At 43.6% G+C, this 23,319-nt stretch overlaps 1 protein-coding gene across 1 annotated transcript; it reads right to left on the bottom strand.

Moving 5' to 3' along the window:
- Nucleotides 1-3,225: 3,225 nt before the first annotated feature.
- Nucleotides 3,226-22,148, bottom strand: LOC143292079 (tektin-3-like). Its single transcript, XM_076602255.1, has 7 exons — nt 21,818-22,148; nt 17,812-18,551; nt 8,274-8,344; nt 7,780-7,923; nt 7,096-7,318; nt 5,663-5,817; nt 3,226-4,190 (listed from the first exon to the last, which is right to left on the bottom strand). Exons 1-7 carry the CDS (start codon nt 21,825-21,827, stop codon nt 3,974-3,976), a joined length of 1,560 nt encoding a protein of 519 aa, XP_076458370.1. The 5' UTR covers nt 21,828-22,148; the 3' UTR covers nt 3,226-3,973.
- Between the last annotated feature and the right edge of the window lie 1,171 nt (nt 22,149-23,319).

Genomic DNA, 23,319 nt, shown 5'->3' on the forward strand with positions numbered 1-23,319 from the left:
ACACGCACAGTTGCATATGTGTGGTGTGTGATGTGTGTGATGTGTGTGTGTGTGTGTGTGTGTGTGTGTGTGTTTGCAGAAGTTTATATTACACCAGATATGTTTCCCGTATGACTGTGTATGTGTGTGCAAATATCAAAATCTGTATTGTACTGAATGTTTATCTTGCCCAACACCATACCTCTTTCTATTCAACATTATGATTAAACGCTGAGAAAGTCAGAGGCTCACGAGCATACAAGTTATTGTTTCCGCAGTTGAAAAAGCAGTGTGAATGTAGTTATGCTTAATGCGGTATACACATACAGACACAGACACAGCCACACACACACACAACCGGTATCAGTGAAACCATGAGATTTATAGATTAAATCTGTCTGCAACAAAACAAAACACAATAAAAAATTAAAAAAGGTAAAATACAAAAGGGCAATAATTATTTAATAAACATTTTTTTATCATTTAAAAATGTTCTACAATGATGCATGGAAAACAGACTGCTAACTCCAGCGATCATCGTATTAAAAAATACTGTATCACCCACTTCAATCCCTTAACAGATAAGACACGTTTACACCGAATGCACACAAGCTGTTAAGGTTGTTAAACGCATGTTTGAATATATGTACTCCCGCCTGTGTCTATGTACTTGTTTTCTTCAAGCCATCTTGTATTTGATTATGTGTTGCAAACGGAAGGAAGGTGGCAGAATGGTTAAGATGATTATCTGCAATACAGTGTCCGTGAGGGTCTGGGTTCGATTCCCGCTCTCGCCATTTCTTCAAAAATCAAACTGAGCGTCTAGTCATTCTGAAGAGACGATAAATCGAGGTCCCGTGTGCAGCACGCACTTGGCGCACTGAAAAAGAACTCATGGCAACAAAACTGTCATCCTCCGGCAAAAGTCTGTGGAAGAAATCCACTTTGATAGGTACACAAATATGTGCAAGCACTCAAGGCCTCACTAGCTCGTTGGGTTACGCTGCTGTCAGGCATCTGCCAAGCAGATGTGACGTACACATATGTATTTGTCCGAACGCAGTGATGTCTCCTTGTGAAACTGAAACTGTAAACTATGTGTTGCAAAGAAGAGACTGGCCAGTTCATATTACTGCTGAGAAAATGAAAAGTAAATATTTCTTTTAAATCCATGACGTGATTTTGACTGGTTTACAGCTGACTGAAACGACACAGACAAGTTTGTAATGTATGCGACTTCAGCCAAAGAGAAAATTAATGTACCGGTGCAGTACTGAACTATTTACTGCTTTGTCACAACTTGCGCGGATATGTGTTTCACTTTTACGACTAAACTACTTCACACGAGTCAAAAAGACATACAATACTGGACGTAACATCAAGAAAGCCTGCCGCTCGTAACAGGTTGAAGCCGCTACGTTCGTCACAGCGTGTGCCCACACTACGCTAAAGTTGGCAGAAAATGACCGGACGGACGCGACTCAAGTAAAACACAACTATGAATACTGAATCGGTTTCGTTTCCACAAAAGACTTAATCCTAAACGTTTTTCTTGATTCACTGGTAAAACTTTTCAAACGAATGATGGGCTGGGTTGCATCAGCGATTTTAGCAGCGCTAAATCTTTGTGACGTTAAGAATTTTCCGAAGTCTATACGAATTCTTTTGACTTTTTCTCAACGCTTAGGAAACCGTTTGGTTGTGCAATCCTGCAACCCTGGTCTATGCCCAGCCCTTTGACCCAAAGCGAATCGTGCCCTCTGCTTACAGAAGACGTTTTGCTCAACACCTAAAATCGTAGGAATGTTAAAATTATCATTATACAAGTACAAACCTAAAACTGAATGTAAACTTTCCAAAATATATCAGGCAAGCTTGGTGGTGTCCTGGTGGTTTCCCGAGCATGATCCTGATTAAAGTTAACTCAGTCAAACAGTAAACTTGTTTCCAGACGGTGCCCCTCCCTTGTTCTAAAATTGTCGAAAACTTCTGTCATCCCTGCTAGCTATGGAAAGTAAAGATGTAACACAAATGTGCAACACTTTCCTGCCAGACATAAAAGAACCACACGAAGAGACATCACACATGTTTCCAGCGGTAAGAACCCTCGGGAAAACTAAATTGTTAACTCCTCATACCTCCACACACCCTTTTCCTCTAAATGTTGAAACACTTAAATCATCGCCAGCTACAAAGGCCAATTGTTGCAAATGGGTGTGTGGGGATGAGCCTCCTCCTCCCCCACAAGTTGAGGTCAACTACATGTTAGCTTTCATTCAGAAGGTCAGGTTGTCTGTTGCTTGGGTCCTTGGTGGTGGTCTTCTGTGAGGTCCCGGCAGTGGAGTAGGGGTGGTAGAGGGAGTTGTTCTCAGACCTGGGTCAGTGACTAGAGAAGTCCTGGCTCAATGAACCAGCCATCATTGTTGATTTGGGCTTCCAAGTCCTACCACGCTCAGTGTATAGTCATAAGGACTAGCGTAACCCAGTGGCAAAGGAGATGGGTCAGCTCGAGTTCCAACGGGCCACCAGGAGACAACATTCATCCGCATCATACAGTTGAGTTTTACGACCTATCGGCAATAAGCCCTTAAGGTCAAGTTGTTCATGGCTATGGTCTTATCCATGGCATTCATCTGAGTTATATGCCCTGTATAAAGGAAGCTGAACAGACTGAGCACAACTCGATTCACTGTCAACCAATGAAAATGCACCGGTAGGTGTTCGTGCAGCACATGCACTGACACTCCAAATAAACATTCTGGTCTGTAAACTGGGTCTAGTAACTCAGTGAACTAACTGTTTGACGATTGCTGATATCCCCGTCCTGGAGGTGGGCCTACCACTTTGCGCAAACTCTGTCATACTTCCATGTTTTCAGTTACAACATACTGTGACCTTGACATATTTCTATATTTTCAGTTGTGCCATGATGTGACCTTGACCTTGTCTCTGATAAATTACTTTGATCTCACCATGACCAAAACAGCACTAAATTTTAATGAAGATTAAAGGACTTACCTTGGCCTACAAATTGTTCTGTAACTGTGCCATGTCGTGGCCTTGATCTGACCTTGAATTTCACCAGAGAGCATGCAGTCACTATAGCTGGTCACTACGCCAAACTGAATTTAAAAATGAGCTCTGTGAAGCTTTTCTTTGTTGCCCAGTGATGGGCTTCAACTTTTTACCTGCTTATGATATCATCGTGAAGGGATGACCGGGAGAGTCTAACTCATAACTGCAAACCTGCCGCGTTTCATTTCTCTCACTTGTTGCAGCTGAGACACAACGTAAACGTTCATCGTTCACACACACATGAAAATATGACAAAATTACTGATATTTATCACAAATTTATCACTGTAAGCAAAAGAACCAAAAAAATATAAATTGATTTTCTTAGTTTTAAATTTCATTTCACCCCTCACTGTCACGGTGATAGCTACAGCTCCATGAAAAAACACTATGTTTTGCATTTGGCTCTTTGTATGGACAGGTTACAACAAACAAATTACATATGAAGAAATATACACTGTACAAAGAGATAAACGATTTCAAATTAAAGCCACAGTGACTGACAAAGAAATAAGGTTTTGAGAAAATACATATGACAATATCAGAATAAAGTTTTTTTTCAATACTTTTAAATTTCAGATATACACTTATATGACGATACACTATTCCAGTGACAATGAAACATTCCATTCTAAACCAATGTATCAAGGGCGTGCAGAAGGCATTATACTGTATATACAAAACCAAAAGTGGCTCATCTGATGTAATCACAGGTGTAGCTTCTGAATACAGTGCCATAAGAGATTAGCAAACAATACTGATTGTGACCATCACAGAATCATAGCCCATCCAATCCATCAGCCTTTTTGGGTGCGGAAAAATACATATCAAAAACAAATAAATGAAAAATACACAAAAGAAACAGGATCAGTGTCGACTCCATGACGGATGGAGTAAGGAAGAACGCTACCATCTCCTCCTCAAGAGAGGGTGACGATCTTGGGCGACATGGGGAAGGTCTTGCGCATGGCCAGACACTTCTCGCGGTCAATGAAGAGGCTGTTGTTCTTGATGGCCAGGTCACACTCCAGGGCAGACTTGGTCCTCAGCAGCTGCTGCAGGGCGTTCTCCGAGTCCCTCAGCTTGGCCTGAAGGGCCTCCACCGTGTCCGTGATCTCACCCACCTCCTCCACCAGCCTGAAATCACACACACACACACACACACACACACACACAAATTGTAAAAAAAAGTAACCAGGAAGGAGTCAGCCAGTGCTGCACTGGACACACTCTCGACATAACACCTAGCTTGTTAAAAATTAATTTGCATGATACAAAACAGTAAAAGGAAACAAAATCAAATCACAGCCTGAATATAGGGCCTCCTCCATCAATGTTTGGTGCAATAACGTGTGGGCATTGTCCTCTGTGAATGCTTCAGTTTCAATTTCAAGGAGGTGTCAAAGCGTGCAAAGACGTCCATATATGCTGCACCAAATCTTATGTATTTTTTTAAATAGATAAAATTATTTCTTAAAGGGACAGATGATTAACCTTCGTATAAAACCAATACGTTGGTCAGGCCAGTGAATACATACATGCATAACAATCATCATCCTGATAAGGATTTTAAAAGAAAAATCATTCAGTTGGTAACATGGTCGTCTTCATGCCAAAGAAAATTCTAACACTCGACCCTCACCACCATACTTGTTCAATATGTTTTACAAGTGTATATGCAGTAAAGTGTGCGTGAGTGTATGCGTACGGGCGGGTGCGTATTTTATGTGTGAGTGTGCACGCACATGTCTGTGTGTGTGTGTCTGTAGGTATGTGTGTGTCAAACTGTCGAAAGGTAATGTGTTTATAAAGTTTGCTTTGCTATGACTCTATTGAGTGTGTTTTTGTAATATAAGTTTGCATGACAAATTCCACTGCTCTGCTTGTAATATGTGTGCATCACAGACTTCACCACCCTTTGACAAAAGTGACTTGCCCATGGATGACGTCAAACAGCAGGAACAAACAGCTCTGCTATATAAGTCTACAACCATTACGAGCTTTCTCAACTACCCCATCCTGTCCTGCCGTTTAACATTCATTTTTGTGAATATAAACACACCATATAATTATGTGACCTGGTTGAAGACAAAATTTGACAAAAAACAAGAACGCCAGAGAATCAACAGACAGACAGAAAATACGAAAAAAAAACTTAGCCGTATGAAGAGCACAGGAACAGGAGTCATAATGGCTGCCGGAAAAAGAGGGCGCTAGCCAGTGGGACAAAGGGAAGGTTACCTACTTCCGGGAGGTTATCGGCCATAGTTACTTTCGTTTTCTCCGTATAGGCTGATAGTAATTTGCACAGGACAGGAATGTCAGACCGCTGCCGGAGTCTGCACTAGTTGGGTCACAGTTAAGTATGTGTAATTAAAACAATTTAACAAGATGTCTACTATCATCAGTATGTGTGACGGGACATCAAACAAAATTCCAAATCCTCCTCACCACATTTAATTTATCTGACTGAGATAATAAAGTTATTCTGATTCTGATTCAACCCCAAAACATTTAGTAGGACTCAGAAGAAACATCACTTCTATGATGTTGACCAAACCCCCCAACAAGCCAGTGCCAGCGCAGTGGAGGGAGGGTAGCGGACTGACCTGTGCTGCACGGGGTCACGGCACAGCTCCACGTTGGGGCGACGTGTGCGGATGTCCAGACGGGTCTGGGCCACCATCATGGGGGCCTGCTTGTCCTGGATGCACTTCTTCAGCAGCTCAATGTTCTTCTCCATGTCAAAGATCTCCTGCAGCACCTGCAATCAACAACAGCAACAATTGTGCAGTTCCTTACATTCAATCCAATGCAAACACACACACACACACACACACACACACACACACACACACACACACACACTCACCTGTACACATGTACACACATGCACATATAGTCGCATTCATCACAACACCTCTATTCAACAAACAGCAAGAGAAGGGTTAATTTTCTCAGCAATGAAAGGAGAATCTACTCAACTCCAAGAAATCAAACGACTATTTCAGGTGGATGTTGTAATGGCGACAGTAAGGTACAACGTCAAACAGAATGGGGGTAGGTAAATGAAAGGTTAAAGGTCCTGTAGCCTTTGACGGCCATAGGAACAGTGAATTTATATTTACTGTGTCAATGGCTCAGTACAAGAAGGCGGGGCCCAGTTCTGTCCTTTCGCTGTTTTAACCTCCCCTGACTGATGTGAAGCGCCTTTCCAAGGCTTGAACTCACTCACTGATGAACTCTGGATCAGAAATGATTCCGCCATGGAGCCCCTGGTGGGTAGTAATGGGGATTAAAGAATCAGCCAGCTGTTTTGAAGAACTAGTGTGGAACCCCAAGAAGAAGCACAACAAAAATAGTAACGGCTGGCAGATAATATACATATATTACGGGTCATAGCAACGGCCTCCACCTGTCTGGAAAGTCTATGGGTTTGCGCTTGTTGTGTTCAGAACCGTGTACCTTGAACGTCTGTGATGGGCTGAATTGTCCAGTCCTGAAATAGCTATCTCGTCTGCAGACTTTCATCGGAACGTTGAGGGTGTCTTCTTCCTCCATTACTTTTTATCCATAAGTTGTGTGGTTCGCTTTTCTTCGGTTCGCTTGACCCTTTCTTTCACAGTTTGTCTCCAGTATCTTTGTCATCATCATTGTCAGTCTCTCTTCTACCTTAGATACGGTAATTTCCAACACCAACATCGTCATTATCATCGTCATCAATACAATACCACAATTGTTTTGTTGTTGTTGTTGATTTAGATATCATGGCAGTTTTCATCATCATTATCAATCTTATCACCACATGCTATCTGCACCACCACCACCACCACAACAATGTCCATCATTATCATCATCCACCGCCACCGTTATTATCATAATCACCATCACCAACTCTTTTATACTTTGGACACCATCATAGATTTCTACTGTGATTATTGACTGCCACTCCGCCACGATGACTACCACAACAACCATCATCATATAATCATCATCACCACCATCATCAACACGATGATCACCACATCAACATCTGTTATACCCTGGCCAGGTGTGTCTGCAGTTTGTTCCTGGCGTCAGTGGTCTCCTTGATGCGCTGGTTGAGGGCGGTGTTGACGGCGTTCCACTCGTGCCAGATCTCATTGGAGCAGGCATTCAGCACCGTCTCAATCTCGTTGCGCATCTGCTTGGAGGCCGCGCGCTCACTCTGCGACCTCTCCACGTTGTCGTTGCTGAACTTGGCCCATGTCTCCGGCACCGACACTCTGGCATGGGGCACAGTGCATTACATTTTTTTAAAATCTGTTTATTTATCTGTTCATTTAGCAATCTATCTATTTCTTTCTTTGTTTGTTTATTTGTTTGTTTACTTACCCGAATTACTTGTATTTTCTAAGAACCTGTCTGCTTGTTTACAATATCACTACCAAATCGCCAGAGCAAAACAGCGCACTAAGTACTGCAGAGAAAAAAAAATGTATCGGATTGCTTGGAAAAAGAAAGGGAAAGGGACTTGGAAGGCAGAAAAAGCAGACAACAGTGAAGGAAGAAAAGGGGTAGAAACAAAAAAAGCGATAGAAAAGATGAAATTTCCAGCACAAAAATCTCCGGAAGGTGGGGATACTGTTTATACTGCAAGATCTCCGGCATCCCATGGGAAGGGTGGAGAAACAACAACAAAAACAGCGAAAGCAGACAGAGGTGAAAAGACAGGAGACAGGCCCACGTGTTGTCAATGCGGTGCACGCCGTTGTGGAAGGCGATGCCGCGGGAAGAGTTGCGCAGCCCGTGACAGTTGTTGTCCAGGTTCTGGGCCGAGAACTTGTCCTCGCTGTCCTTCTCCAACTCATGCTGGGCTGCGCGATTCAATCTGTGGAATATATATGCATGTGTGTTATAAAACACATACACAGGCCTGTACATCGACACACACACACACACACACACACACACACACACACAATCATATCTATTATACATATATGAACACCTCACTCAAAACCCGCTTAAACACAAATGCACGTGCATATACAAACAGTCACAACCATTTACAGACTGAATAATTACAGCCTATTTTTCAACTTAAAGTATTCACACAAAGCTAAAAACTACAGGTAATCTTTTGCTGTGTGTAGTTTGGTTAAGGAAAATTTTGTATGCTTCAAACTTTTCTTTCAGGGCGAATGATTTCAAACGCCAGAAATCAGGAGACAGACCTACCCAATCTGCACGTTTGCCTTCTCAATGGTGTTGCGCATACGCTCCTGGCATCTCTTGATGACGTCGACTTCCTGTTTGACAGAGCCCCCAAACGGGTTTCAATTCTGTAAAAACGAAAGAACGAAAGGGAAGAAAAGAAGCTCAATACAATACAAGTGCAACTCCGTCAGGATCTGATTTCCTTTCGAGCAGACCACTAACAGACGTACTAGACATGGTTTAACACGCAAGGAGAGTATGAGACCGAGACTGAGACAGACAAGCAGACAGAGAGGGGACTCGTGGCTCAAAAGCTTTAGTCGGCTACTAAGGGACAGAGATTTTAAGTATTGTCTCGTCTTCGAAACTGTCCCTGTCACAACACCAAAAACTATAAAGGTAGTATTGATAAAACTAAGAGACGAGAGAGAGGGGGGGAGGAGAGAGAGACAGAGAGAGAGACAGAGAGAGAGAGACAGAGAAGGAGAGAGATTTCAGTTTCAAGGTGTTATAGCGTGTGGGCTGATCCATATATGCTGCACCACATCTGCTGAAAACAAAATAATATAGGAAAAGCAGATCCCAGGATTCTCGCATAAATCCAACGCGCTGATCAGGCCTTGAGATCCTAACCAAGGTTTGTGTAAAACATTAACACTGAACAAACTGAAGACGGAGAGAGATACTTTGACACTTAAATGGCATCAGCCATGAAGTCTTTGTGGCATAGGTGATTGCGTGAACATATTTTCGCTGCATAACAAAACATTAGAATAAACGAATGAATATGGTGAAAGCAAATTTTGAAACAAAACAGAATTCTTTCCTTGGACGAGTGGATGCCACTGACCTGCACGCCCAGCCAGCTGGTCGGTCGGCGAGTCTGTTTATCGGTGTGTGTGTGTGTGTGTGTGTGTGTGTGTGTGTGTGTGTGTGTGTGTGTGTGTGCCTGTATCTATTGGTGTTGCCACGTTCTGGTTTATCCAATTTATTTTCACTTTCAGTTACAAAGAAAGAGACGTAAAAGCGTTCGGACTGATCCATATATGCTACACATATCTGCTTTAAAATAATATAATCTTTAAAAAAAAAAAAAAAAAGGCAGTAGATGCCTGACCTTCGTATAAATCCAACGCGCTGATCAGGCCTTGAGTTATTTTATCAAATGATTTTAAATATTTTTTTCTTAAAACAAACTTCTTCAGTCGTTTGCCTGTGTTTTGATTTCGGTGGTTTCGGTTTTGTTTTGTGTGTGTGTGTGTGTGTGTGTTTGGTTTCGGTTTTTCTTCTTGTTTTTTCAATTTTGTTGTTGCTGTTATGCTTGAGTCAAAGCTTTATTTTCACCTCTGTCTGTCTGTCTATCTCTCTCTCTGAACCTTTTCTGTTGCCTTGCAACAACTGTCTTCGCAACCACCCGACCAACAAACCAGTAGGCACATATATCGATTTCTTTCTGGAATTTCCATCTGAAACTAGACAACAGTACGGACCCAAACGCGTGTCTGCAGCTGAGAAAGATGCCGCATTTCCGTCTTCCTAAAGAACGAGCGACGTCACAAACACTCGCCGGAAAAACGGGTTTTTGCTTTCGCGGTTTTTCAGTGCCGTAGATCAATGTTCGGCGGTTCTACAGGACAATGGGCCTGCGTGTGAAAATGATCAATAAACATTGTGCGAGAAAAGGATCAACAACAGTGTTTACACATTGATCCTAGTGGCTTGGGCTGCAGAGCCAGCTTTGATTTTTTTTTTTTTTTTTTTTTTTTAATAGCATGTTCAGTCAAATCCACAGACATTGGCCTGATGTGTATGTCTGTCTGCCTGGGTGTTTTGGGTGTGATTGGGGCGTGCTTTTGTACGTGCGTGTGTCTTTTATCTTTGGGCAGGATGGGATGGGCGGATTATACGTCTGGCTGGGTGGGAGGTCTGGCGATATGTTTCTTTGTTGGGTGTTGAGCCATACACTGAAAAAATGTTTTAGCCCTTCTGCTTCGATATCAAAAATTGATACAGCATGAGGTTTAAATAAAAATAAATGGCGGTAACCAGTGTCATTTAGTAATCGTATTTCGATTGTCAGGTTGCTCCACTGCACAAAACAGCGGAAGTTAACAGCAAAACATCACACACACACACACACACACACACACACACACACACACACACATGCGCGCGCGCGCACACACACACACACACACACACACACGCGCGCACACACACACACAAGCATGCACACACAGGGAAAAAATAAATATAGATTCAAAGAATGCAAACTATGGCAGGTTTTCCTGATATTCATATAATAATGAATTGTGAGGTTTTCATCGAAGTAAAAATTACGATATGGTTGAAATGCTGAAAAAGAAGATCAGCATGCAAAGGATCAAGTTCACAGGGCTTTGCTGTGGTTTGTATCACCTTTTACGCAAAATCTTCAGAAACAGGACTGAACGGTAAACGCTCCAAAAACTTTTGGAAAAAAAAAATCCTCGTTTAGGAAACAACATAAATTTTGGGAAACTACGTAAACTTCAGAACGGAAAACCCAAACGCACGAAGTCGAGTTTTGTTTTCTGAGAGCGCCGCTCAGTGCGTGACCCGAAGTTGATGCTTCGTCGCTATGCCGACAGATTCCAAGCATACGCTAGAATCGCAGCCCAGCCCAATTTGTTTGCTTTTTGTCCACAGAGATGGAGGAGGGAAAGATCGGTAGCACTGCCAGCGGATAACGTCCAGTATCGCTTCATCGATCAGTGGAAACGTTCCGGTACACTGGAACACGCTTTTGATTTTTGTTGTTGTTACTGTTGTTGTTGTTGCTGCTGCTGTTGTTGTTGAAGTATCCAGTTGCCAAAGTACGCAGAGAAGCGAACATGCTGTATAACATTACGAACAAAACAAAACAAGAAAAAGAAATCCTTTGTATGAGGATTAGATAGAAAACCGAAAAGAAAAGGAAAATTATAATAACACAGACAGGCAGGCATACAAAGAGCAACACGTGAATGAAAAAAAGCAGCCAGATTAGGATCATTTAGTGACTTACATCATGATGTATACATTTTTAACAATGATATTCAAAGACACATCGCATAAACAAGGAAAAGGTCAGTGTTACGTCTGAACCAACAACTGCATTACTTGCAGAGCAACACCATGTGATATAGAAATAAATGAACAGTTATCAATATGGTTCAGATGGTTTAAAGTAAAAAGGCAATGCAATGTGAAAAAAACCAGACCGTGTGAAATTTCGCATTAGCGCATTATCTTCTACTCTGTCTTATTTCAACTCCCTTTCACAGAAATGAGAAATATGTCGCTCTGTTCCAGTTTGGGATCTAAAAATACCAGACTTTGCGAACATTATGATGAAATCAGGTGTTGTATCTGAAAATCCGATTATTTACCAAAGATTATATTTACGTATAATACGTAAAGACATCGTACACTTTTCATTTAGTCCTCTGGAAGCGGTCTTTGGAGTACAGACCAGAGAGCTGGACACGTTCACGTCTCCAAATAAAGTGTTCAACTGTATTTCAATCAATGGAAAAAAAAAGTTTTTTAAACGTCTATCAACTTCAACAAATTTCATCTCATTAAAACTGTTCCTTTTTTCTGTTCGTCTAAGAACACAAGGCGAGATCGACGGACTCCAACCCTGCCTGTTGAAACTGTATGGTAATCGGCTATGCTGCTTGTACTGAAGAGGAAGGAAGGAGGAAAAAGAAGACAAAAAAAGAAGAAGAAAGAAACAAGAATGAAAAAGGAAAGAACCAAAACAAAACAAACAACAACAACAAAAACACACAAGCAAAAAACTAAAACATGCAAGAAGACACTGACAGAAAAAAAAAGGGAAAGAAAGGCAACAAGAAAAGTCAGAAAGAAAGGGGGGAAAAAAGAAAGTCAGGAATTAGGAGGGAAGAGAAAAAGGATAAAAGAAAAAAAAGGTGATGGTGGTAGAGAAATTAAAAGAAAAGACAAAGAAAAGAAGCAAGAAATAAACAGAGACGAAAAAAAAAAAGAGAGAAATGAAAGAAATCGGGGAGGCAGTAATTAAAAAGAAGGGCGGGGATGGGGGAGGTCGGGGCTGGGGGTGAGAGAATAAAACTGCTCGTTGCTCAGCAGTTTGGGTAATGAAGGGGAGAAAACCGGAAGCAACGGGTGACGTTCACAACGGCATGACATCGATAAAGGCAAGCAGTGGGTGACGTATGGAGATTATACCTCTTTCTCCACGACGTATTTATGGGCTGTTCTGACGGCGAGCAGAGAGTAACGGATGGATATCCTCCACTAGTATTTTTCAAGTGCTAGTCTATAAAAGATGGAAAAAAAACAGGAAAAAAAGAAAACGACATCCATCGAATTGTTGCCATGTGATTCTTCTTCCAGCTACTGGATTAGCTTGTTTTGATAGCATTGGATTTGAATACTATACTTCCTTGCGACAAACACGAAAACAAAAATAAACAAAAACAAAGCATTATGCATCACTGTATTTGTATTCTTTCATATGAGGCGTTTACAGCCCACTACATGAAGAGTTTGCGCCATGCGAGTTCTATATCATAATGATTATTACTATTAATACTATCATTTTTATTATCATTAAAAAATAAAACTCACACAAATAAACCTGTCGTAAACTCAGTCTTTTAACCCTTTGAAATGGAATCATCTCAGCGACTTTGGATCAAGTTAAGATATAGCTGAAATGGTGCACATACACAAGATGATCACTCCCTCCCCCCTCCCCGTCCATTACCCTAGTGTTCCATAAGCAAACGCCAGCTACCACCACCACCAGCATCCGGACCCCCATCCCCGTGCACCACTCCCACAACCTCTCTCCTTCTGTCCTGCCCCAGTCTGGATCCGCATGCTGCATCATATCCGGTCGTTCTCAGGTTGACGACTTGTCATAAATAACATCCACACAATGGTGGAGGACTTTTAACCTTAAAAAATGCAGCGCTGATGGGGAAAGCAAGTGAGGTTTGCAACAGAATGTGTCCAGTCACTAGAATGCATTACTTGTGTTAAGTGTCCACTGGCCTTACTTGAGTTTGGTATGTATCTAAATCTGTAGCTGTGATATCGATTATAACAGAGATCGAACATACCTGGGGTCAGTTATAATTAACTGATTTGACCAAATTGATTAAATGATGGGACTCGTTATATGACTGATTGTTTAGTTTGTTTGAGTCATTATAGAAGGGCTTCACACACGAAAACCCTTAGGGATAAACAATGTAGATCAGGAGCACTGCTGCACAAGGGAGGGCTACCCCCCCACCCCCTCCACCCCCCAACTACACACACACACACACCCTCAGGTAGAAAAGAATGCGGATCTGGGGCGTTGCTGCTGCCCAGCCCACGACATACATAACCAAAGCACAAGACCCAAATGCCCTATCACCGTGTGACTTACAGGCTCGTTTTATTTCGTGCTCAGCAGGCACGAACAACAATGAAGGTGCGAACGAAACCAGCAGGACAAGCTCCCACACCCACACACCACTCCCCACACTTGCCATCTCCCCCCTTCGCTCTCCCCTCCCACCCCCCACCTATCGCCTGTGAAATTCGATGTCGCGGCACGTAGTGCTGGGAGGTAAAAATACTTCCTGTGTGTGCACACGGCCGCATCGGACCAGTCCGCCATTATCACTCCACGTACTCCAGTGTGGAACCCTACCTCCCTGTACTAACATTGTAAAATACGCACCCCTCCGTCCCTCCCACTTCTGCCACCCTCTGGTGTGTTTTGTGACCCATGTTATTTCCAGCCCACATGCTTTTTTTTTTCAATCCGGCGATTCATTCGCTGATTGCTGTTGCAGCCACCACTACCACTAAAACTAAAGATTACATCAATTTTGTTGCTGCTATCATTACTACTGGTACTACTATCATCACTTCCACCATCACCACCGCATCCTGCTGATACATTATCATTATTACTTCTATCAATACCCCACCCCCACCTCATCCCCCACCCCGAAAAAAAAAGTAAAGCAGTAAATGGTATCTTGGATAATGACGGTTGACTAACATGCACACAGACAGAAGAAAAGCACAAAATTACAGTCGGCTGTGTTGTGCTATGCTTTGCTAACGCCGGAGCTGCTAGAATACTTCTGTGTTGTGTCATGCTAATCTAACTACTAGAATACTTCTGTGTTGTGCTGTATTGTGTTGTGCCAGGCTAATCTACCTGCTAAAATACTTACATGCTGTGCTAATCTAACTGCTTAAATATTTCTGTGCTGCGCTGTGCCGTGTTAATCTACCAAAATGCCTCTGTACCGTGTAACGAAGTGTTAATCTAACTACCAGAATACTTCTGTACTGTGCTGTGTCATGCTAATCTACCTGCTAGAATACTTCTGTTCAACAAGAATACTTATGTATTGTGAATATGGTTAGCCGTGCTGATCTAGCTGCAAGAATACTTCTGTACAGTGTTGTGCCGTGCTAATTGTCACATCTCATGACAAATAAGCTATGAGTGCTCAACCCCCTCGTTCACCCACCCCATTCTAGCTAGAGAGTTATGTGTGGGTTGTGCTGTTTGCACGAGATTCTGTCTGTCTCAGTCTTAGTTCAGGCTGTCACTGAACTGAGATCAGCCTCTTCCTTGTTAACAAATGACAAGATTCTGGGCTTTTCGCCCGCGACTGTCAGAGGAAGCAGCCGTGCCAGTCTTTGGCTCTCTTCATGGCTGTTTGCCCGTCTGGACGCTTGTAGTGGGGATCAGTTTCCTCCGAGTGGTCGTGGTCTCTGTGTTCTCTGTGTGAACTTCCAGCCTTGGGGTAGTGGTACCTCTTCTGGAAGTGTTTTCAGTGTTCCCACTTTCGTGTTCATCCACTGACTTCCCCACCCTTCCACTGACCCTCCACTGTCTCCCCGGGAACCCCTCTGCCTGCCTTTGGCTTCCTTAGTCCAGGCCTCCGTTGGCTGCTGCCGCCTGCCGCTAGCTTCCGTCGCCAGCGTTCTCTGGCCTGGCGCTCAGCTGTCTGGGTGTTCGTCTCTTCGTCTTCGTCGTCACTGCTCTTCGTCTTCGTCGTCGCTGTTCTTCGTCTTCGTCGTCGCTGTTCTTCGTCGTCACTCACTGTTCGTCTTAGTCGTCACTGTTCGTCTTCGTCGTCACTGTTCCTCGTCGTCGTCACTTACTGTTCGTCGTCGTCGTCACTATTTCATCGTCACTACATCATTAACGTTGTGCTTGTTTCCATATCTTAAAGCTCTGGGTTTTTTGTGGTTTTTGTGTGTGTGTGTGTTATATTTATCCATTCTGTTATTTAATTGTTGTTGCAGCTGGGGTTGTGGTTATTGTTTGTGGGCAAGCTAGGTGCGTGATTAAACAAATGTATGTGAACCCTGAATTGTTGTAGTCTGTGTTTGTGTTGTCTGGGTGTTAGTGCTGGGCTGGGTGGGGGTTTCTAGTCTGCTCTCTTATAGAGCGTGACACTAATCTAGCTGTTAGCTTCTGGATCGGCTGTGAAAATTGCAATGTGATACAACTCTTGCCCTGTCACGTCCCATGCTGTGATATCCTGCGCTGTTCTATTTCATTTCGTCCTCTCCTCTCCAATGCAATAGTAAAGATGAGAACAACAACAGCAACAGCAGCAACAACGATATCATCATTGTCCCTATTGTCATCGAAAGATATACACCAGGGGCAGTTCAGGCGTGAGGGTTTATCATGGCCTGCTGTCACCCCTGGAATCGGGGGCCAGTATTGGAAAATGTCACGTAGAGCCAGGGACCATAAATCACCAACTGGCCCTGGGTTGTTTGTCCAAACTTCCCCGTCAATGGGCCACTGCAGACCTAAAGTGGACTTCCATGAACAGATCTCAAACCGGTCTGCAGCTCGCTCTCTCATATTCACTGACTACAAGCACTGAAGCCGGTTTAGTGTTTTATAAGTGCTGATCGAAGAAATTTCTTTTCTGTTTGTACTATGTTGTGGCGGTCAATATGGTTCTTGCGGCCACTGCGAATTCATTTCATTATAAGAAGAAGAAAAAAAAAGAAAATGTTATATATATCATAATTAAGAGAGAAAGAGAGAGAGCATTCTTAATTCCATTACTGCAACTTCTAAAGGGACTTTCCAGTCAATTTTCCAATCCTCAAATTAGGAATGCTCCCCGACTGCTTCCTCCCATGAAGACTGCCAATGGACTCTCTGGGTGCCGGTTTCATCAAAGTCAACATCAAAGGAGTGTCTTCGCGAACCCAGATAGCCAGTTCAATTGTGACCGTTTTCAACATTTCTGTTCATGACGCCTCTCCTCTCTCAATGTTGAGTGACGGGCGCAATAACTGAGCAGTTCTTGGCGTTTCATTTTCGATCTGAGTGTCCTGTGGTTCCAACCCATGTCATGGGGCCTGGTTGGTTAAGGGTGGAGCTTTTTCCGATCTCCCATGACAACAGATGTGCTGACCTGCTATTGTCTGAACCACCATCTGCTTACGTTAAAGATCCCGTAATCCATGTTAGCGTTTGGTGGGTTATGAAAACAAGACCATACCAAACATACACACTCCCTAAAACGGTGTATGGTTGCCTACATGGGCGTAAAATCGATCATGCGCGTGAAAGCTCACGAGTACATACAGTTTGAAAGTGGGAGTTGCAGCCCACGAACCAAAAGAAAAATGTCAAGAGTTGTCGTTTCCTGATTTTCTTTCCTATCCCCTGCCGTTTCCCAAGTTGTTGTGGTTTTTTTGTTTGTTTGTTTTTTTTGTTTTTTTTTGTTTTTTTTGTGTTTTTTGTATGCCGATCAGTTATGAAGTAGTTTGTTTCCTCCTTCCAATGTCAAGTCAGTTAGTCAGTGACATCAGTGTGGAAAAAAAAAGACCACTGTCCATATATGACAACAGAAACAGATAAACTGGTGATGAATCATCGTACTGGCGTCATCTGTGACAAGGAAACACCCCTGATAGACTAACCAAAACACGGTCACAAAATTTTATGTCCCTCAGCATGCACCACCCAAGATAACAGATTATAGCTGCTCAATTATTTCAACTGGTATAGTCTACGATAGGGGTAAGTCACAGAGGGAGAGAAGAAGTAAAGAAAAAGCAGCGTGAGTGAACCAGGAGGCGTTTTCGCAGAAGCCGGGTTGTTGTTAGTTGCGATGCATGAAAGGTCCTGTTTGTTTCCCCCCTTTATTTCTTTTAAATGGCTGGAAAGAGTTTAATTTACACTCCTCCCCCCGAACCATCCCACCATCAAACCGGGTTGTAACATCTACAACCGAGTGCATGCCGTGTATCTGATTTAAAGCTTAAAAGAGCACAAGAATAGACAAGAATTTTATCAGTTGGGGACAGGATCATCGATTGAATGCCCATGTTTGAGTATTTGTTTCGTTGCTCCCAGTGAAGTACGTGCGCGCGCGCGCGTGTGTGTGTATGTGTGTGACAGACACAGAGAGAGAGAGAGAGAGAGAGAGAGTGCGAGAATATGTGTGTGTGTGTGTGTGTGTGTGTGTGTGTGTGTTGCGTGTGAGGTGCCGACCTTGATGAGCTCCCTCTCTGGGAGGTCGTGCACTAGGTCGACGCCCTGGCGCTTCTCGCGGTTGTAGAGGCACTCCTGGGCGATGTGCAGCGGGTTCTCTGTCTCCTGCAGCGCCTTCTCCATGATCCGCTTGGCCTCGTTCAGGGCGTTCGTCTCCGAGATCATGTTGTCCGTCTCGTGGTCCACCTCCCCCTTCCAGAAGGCGATGTCGCCCAGGCGCTCCCCGAGCCGCTTGCCCACGTCAGTCTGCGTGCGCTTGGTTTTGTCATCTGTCTCCCGGGCCATACGCACCGAGTCCAGCCGCAGCCGCTCCCCCCCGCAGCGGACCCTGTCGGAGGCCAGGTAGTTGCCCCGGTTGGAGGCCATCCAGTCCGTGGGCGTGTAGCGCGTGTACAGAGAGTTCCGCGAGGCGGCGAACACAGGGGGCACCTTGAGTGCGTCCAGCTCGTTCAGCGCCGACTTGGCCGATGCGGGCTCAGGCATGTACTGCGTGCACGGGTTTCCCGGGTTGACCTTGGCCGTCTGGTAGTAGGTGCTGGGCCTCCACGGCAGGGTGGTCAGCGAGCGGCGCATGGGCGAGGGGGCCGGGTAGGTGTCGTAGGACTTGAGGGCGTATTGCGTGTTGGCGATTGAGGGCAGATGGTAGGTTTGGGCGGCGTTGAGGCGGGGGCCCGTCATGTATGTGGCCGTCTGGGTGTGGCCCAGGTACTCCATGGCCGGGTTGTTGGGCGGCGCCGTCACTGCACAACGCCCCGTCAGGGCACAGCGGTGAGGACAACAGGAGGTACAGGGCAACGAACAGGTGTGTGAGAGAGAGAGAGAGAGAGAGAGAGAGAGAGAGAGAGAGAGAGAGTGCGCGAGCGTGCAAAAGCACGTAAGCGTGGTTTCGTAAAACCATAAGCTAATTATTGTGAACGAACTGAAAATGGTCTCCAATAAGGTCTGTTAAAATCTCTTTTTTTAATACCTTAATACCTGGGCGTGCTTTATGAAAACATTTCCATCCGCTCTTCAAGCACCGACCGCCAACCACCCCACCCCACGCCACCCCTTGTTTTATACCCTGGTACGAAAAGTTAATCTAACAGCGTCAGGTTCTGAGCTGGTCTGGCACCGTGGTCAGAAGAGCAAGGTTATCTTGTTTTGTGCACCCACTCCTCTCCTCCCTAACACACACACACACGCACGCAAACACACACACACACACACACGCAAACACACACACACACACACGCAAACACACACACACACACTACCTCACCTCAAGCACTGCTACGCGTGAATACATCGTGTACAACACCTGTTAATACATTTCTATTTCTCGCACTTTTTCCGCTTTGCTCTCAGTCAGAACGACTTTCGGAGACAGCTGGACCATAAGCTGCGTGAACGTGTGGGGTCAAACCATTCGAGAACATGTAAAATTAAGCTTCCCCCCATGTTCTTTAATGTTATGTCTCCTATGTTTGACAACTTGGCGAGTCCAAAGACATATTTCTGTATTTTGCAGACAATAAATTGTTGGTGTTCGTACCAATAACTAATGTGTGAGTGACTATTTCCAAACTGTGTAATATTTCCATGTTCATCAGATGAAATGTAGCTTTTCTTCCGAACTGGGTTGCACAAGCGAGCTCAGCAGCGCAAAGCTTGCTTGGTGCAAAGAAGTTTTCTCAGCCTGTGATTTAGCGTAGACTTTTAACTAAACAACCTAAACACGGCTAAGATCGCTCAAAGAAACCAGCCCTGGTATTCTACACATCTTCCATCCCCATCCCTCCTTCCAGCACACTCCCCTCCTCCACCCCTCAAATGGATATCTATTTACCGTCCCCGCCACAGCAGATTTCCATTTTATGTAAGGCGATCGAATAGTTCGAAGTGGTGAAGCCGAACGATCTAACGTACACCTTTCCGCTCAAACTTTTTCACCCCCATCCAACCCTTCTCACTCTCTCTCGCTTCCCCCAGAAATGAATATTGTCAGCTGAAGAACGTCAAACGATAAAATTCCTTGTTAACACAAGTGACAAAATATTGCTTATCTTTACAGCGGAACGCCGAATTTACAAAAATCAATGTAGAAGATTCTTTTTTCAGTATCAAGAGTTGACATTTTAATCGGTACTGGAAACTACTTCATGCGATCCGAAATTGAAAACTTCCTCTAAGACTCGCAAGTAAACTAAACGTACGTTTCTTTGTAAACCATTACAAATGAATATTTCCAATGACTTTTGAAGTGCCCAGGAGTTGGTACAGGTGCACTTGAAACCAATACATAACTGATTTCTTCCCTTTCGAATGCATGATTTTTATTTTATTTTTATTTTTTAAGACTAACAATAACATTCTCACAACACAAGCCTGGGGAAAAGCTTCAGGGGCTGGGGTGTGGGACTCCCTCGGGTTGGGACTCCCTCCTCCCTCCCTTCAACTTTGGCTCTCCTCTTTGTGAATTCTTGAATAAACAAATCGTTATTCACATGCCAAACCATTAAATTTTCAATACCGGCAATACCTGAGCTGTTTTGCGTCATCTCTCATTTGTAATACGAGTGTCACCTGAGCGTGTCTGCTGGGACATTGTCAAACATTGACTAACTGCTCGTATGAATGATCAATAAAGCCATACTTCTCCATCTCTCTGTATCTCTCCCAGACCCCACCGCCACCCCAAACCCCCCCCCACCCCCGCCCCTTCCCCCCTCATACAAACACGTGTAATGTTCACCTGATCTTGCAGAAAGAAACTATTCCAGGTAACCAGACAGCCAGCTATTCGGTGTGATGAACAGTACAGGCCTCCTGTCACGAGGCATGCGAAGCAAAAAATGAACAATTTCACCATGGTTCCCTTTGCAAATACGCTTCAGCTGGATTTTTGCGAATACAAGAATGATCAATTCTTGCCATTTTAATATCAAAACATTAACCTTTCATTTTATAGAAAAAGATGATGTTCGATTAATGTATGCAAAAGCCACTGATGGTTTGAAGTATTTTAGCGTGAGTAAAATAATCTAATATGCATACACACTCGGGCGCGCGCGCGCACACACACACACACACACACACACACACATACACACACGCACGTACACATGCATGTAGGCAGCAAGTTTCCAAGTTCTGGTTTGATCCAATTCTATCACGCACAGAGATGAATACGACAGACTATGCAATAGGTCAATTGTGTGCATATGTCTCCCTCAACCGTTATTTGTGGTCGCTTTTTTTTCTTTTCTTTATAAGTTCGATCTGTATCAACACATTTTCTGGGCAAGCTGACTTTGGATGAAAGAATTTGAATTTAAGAACTAGTAACATAGGCATAAATTTGTTGGGGGGGGGGGGGTGTCTTTACCACACCAGTGGTCTGGATGTAATAACTAGCACTTCCTATGTAAAGTCCGCTTGAGACGTTCTGATTCGCATACTTCTTTACTTTTCACTGGTATTGTCGGTTCAGTATTTGCTGAGGACATGCGTGTCGATGTTTCATACAAGGCTTCCACAATAATGGTTCATGAAGGGATGATCTGTATGGTGTTCCAATCAATGGAAGCCAAACAGCCGCCGAGTGAAGAACGCACATATCCTCACACTAATACACACACGCGCGTGGACATAGATAGATAGATAGATAGGTAGATAGATGGGTGGAGGGACAGAGATAAAAGATAGATACACAGATAGATACATAGATAATTAAACATACATAAAGAGATAGAAAGACAGGCAGACAGAGAAACATAAACAAAAATACTACATACAAACAACCAGATACAAAAGTGACAGTGCAGGCCATTAAACCTACCATTCTCTTTTCTTTTTCGATATAATCTGACATCACACCCTCTCCCTTTTCCCATAAACTATAAAAGAAAAGAAAAATGAAAGAAAAAAAGAATGGATTAAGTCACTAATCCAATGCTTACCTGTCAGCGAGTATCAACAAAAATAGAAATATAAAAAAGGCAGAAGAAGCAGATATAATACTGACCCGAGGACATCTCTTCGCTAAAGCTCACAGCTGGGACGAGTTCTGATAAAAGACTGAATTGACCACACTGATTAAAGCTGACCGGCTGGCCTGTCCACTAATGGTCCCGCATAGTTTTGCGATGCTTTACTGAAAATGTCGAGAACGTTATTTCTCCCTGCAGCCAGTTCTAGTGGCCCTGCCGCGTGCTGGCATTCAAAGCCTATACAACTTGCGCGCGCGACGCTAACAATGCTCATAGATCTGTTAACTGGCCCACTGAAGGCGTTAAAAAGGTTGGGCTGTGTGTCGGTGTTGTGTGGAAATGGGGGCATGATTGGTTGGTTGGTTGGTTGGTTGGTGTGTATGTGTGTGTGTGTGTGTGTGTGTGTGTGTGTTTGACAGTGTCCACGAGTGTACACCTTTCCTTTAAGCCCTGTGCTGTTTGATGTGGATGCGTGCCTGGACTTGATCAGTTGATGGAATGAATGCGATCGGGAATCTGTTAAAAACGGTAATCTATTTATAAACATATTTTTGGAATTTCTTAAACAGGATCCCACTGAATCAACAAGCTGAAACTAGCAGAAGTTACAAAATAACCACTAACCAATTGCCCTTATCACTAACGAAACAAATAATTAACCGCGGCCCAGACAGAAATGCAGATGCATACTGTGAGCCGTTAGGCAGGATCTAACGTTTGGCCAAGTCTCTTCCAGTGCTTTCCCTTGTTAGCCTAATCTCAAACCCATGATGATGCACACAACAAAACCGACAAGATAAAAATGACTCACCTACCAATTAAATGCCCTTGCTAAGCAAACAAATAATTATTTAGCAAACTGGCTGAATTCGCACTGTCATTTGTATCAATGAAGTTCACAAGATGCGAGTGTGTGTGTGGAGTATGTATGTTATCGATACTTTGTGCTTTTATGATTGGGTAATATTGCCAAAATGGATCACTCATTGCAAACAACTAGCATTAATTATAGTATTTAACAGGAGCGTTTGGTTGTTTTTACTGAAATTATTTTTGATTACTATACATGACGCATCTTTGCCTTTGAAGTATGAGCGCTTGAATTTACTGACTATATGCTGGTTCACTTTTTAAATTTTATTTATCTTGCACTGGCTCTGTGGTAGTCGTCCTGCTGTGTTTAATAGTAATTTTATGTAGAAGGTATGGATGCGTGCATGTGTGCATGTGTGTGTGTGTTCGTGTGTCTGTGTATGCGGGTGGTGGTGTGGGAGGAGGGAGAGAGCATGCGTGAGCCGCATTTGATTGCTGTGATTTTTAGAAGTGGGATGGCTGGTGGTTGAATGTTATTCTAATACCCCTGGCGCTTAATAATTTCTTCTTCTGGAAGCCAGTGAAGTAATCTTGGATACTTTGCCGACCAAAAACAGGTCACACGTTGTTCATTCTTGTCGGCTGATTCAAGCCTCGTGGAATAACACTGTCAATACTGAGAGATATATTCAAACTTATTCTGACGAAGGCGCTATGGCTTTGG

This window comes from Babylonia areolata, chromosome 18 (assembly GCF_041734735.1).
Source record: "Babylonia areolata isolate BAREFJ2019XMU chromosome 18, ASM4173473v1, whole genome shotgun sequence".
NCBI lineage: Eukaryota > Metazoa > Mollusca > Gastropoda > Neogastropoda > Buccinidae > Babylonia > Babylonia areolata.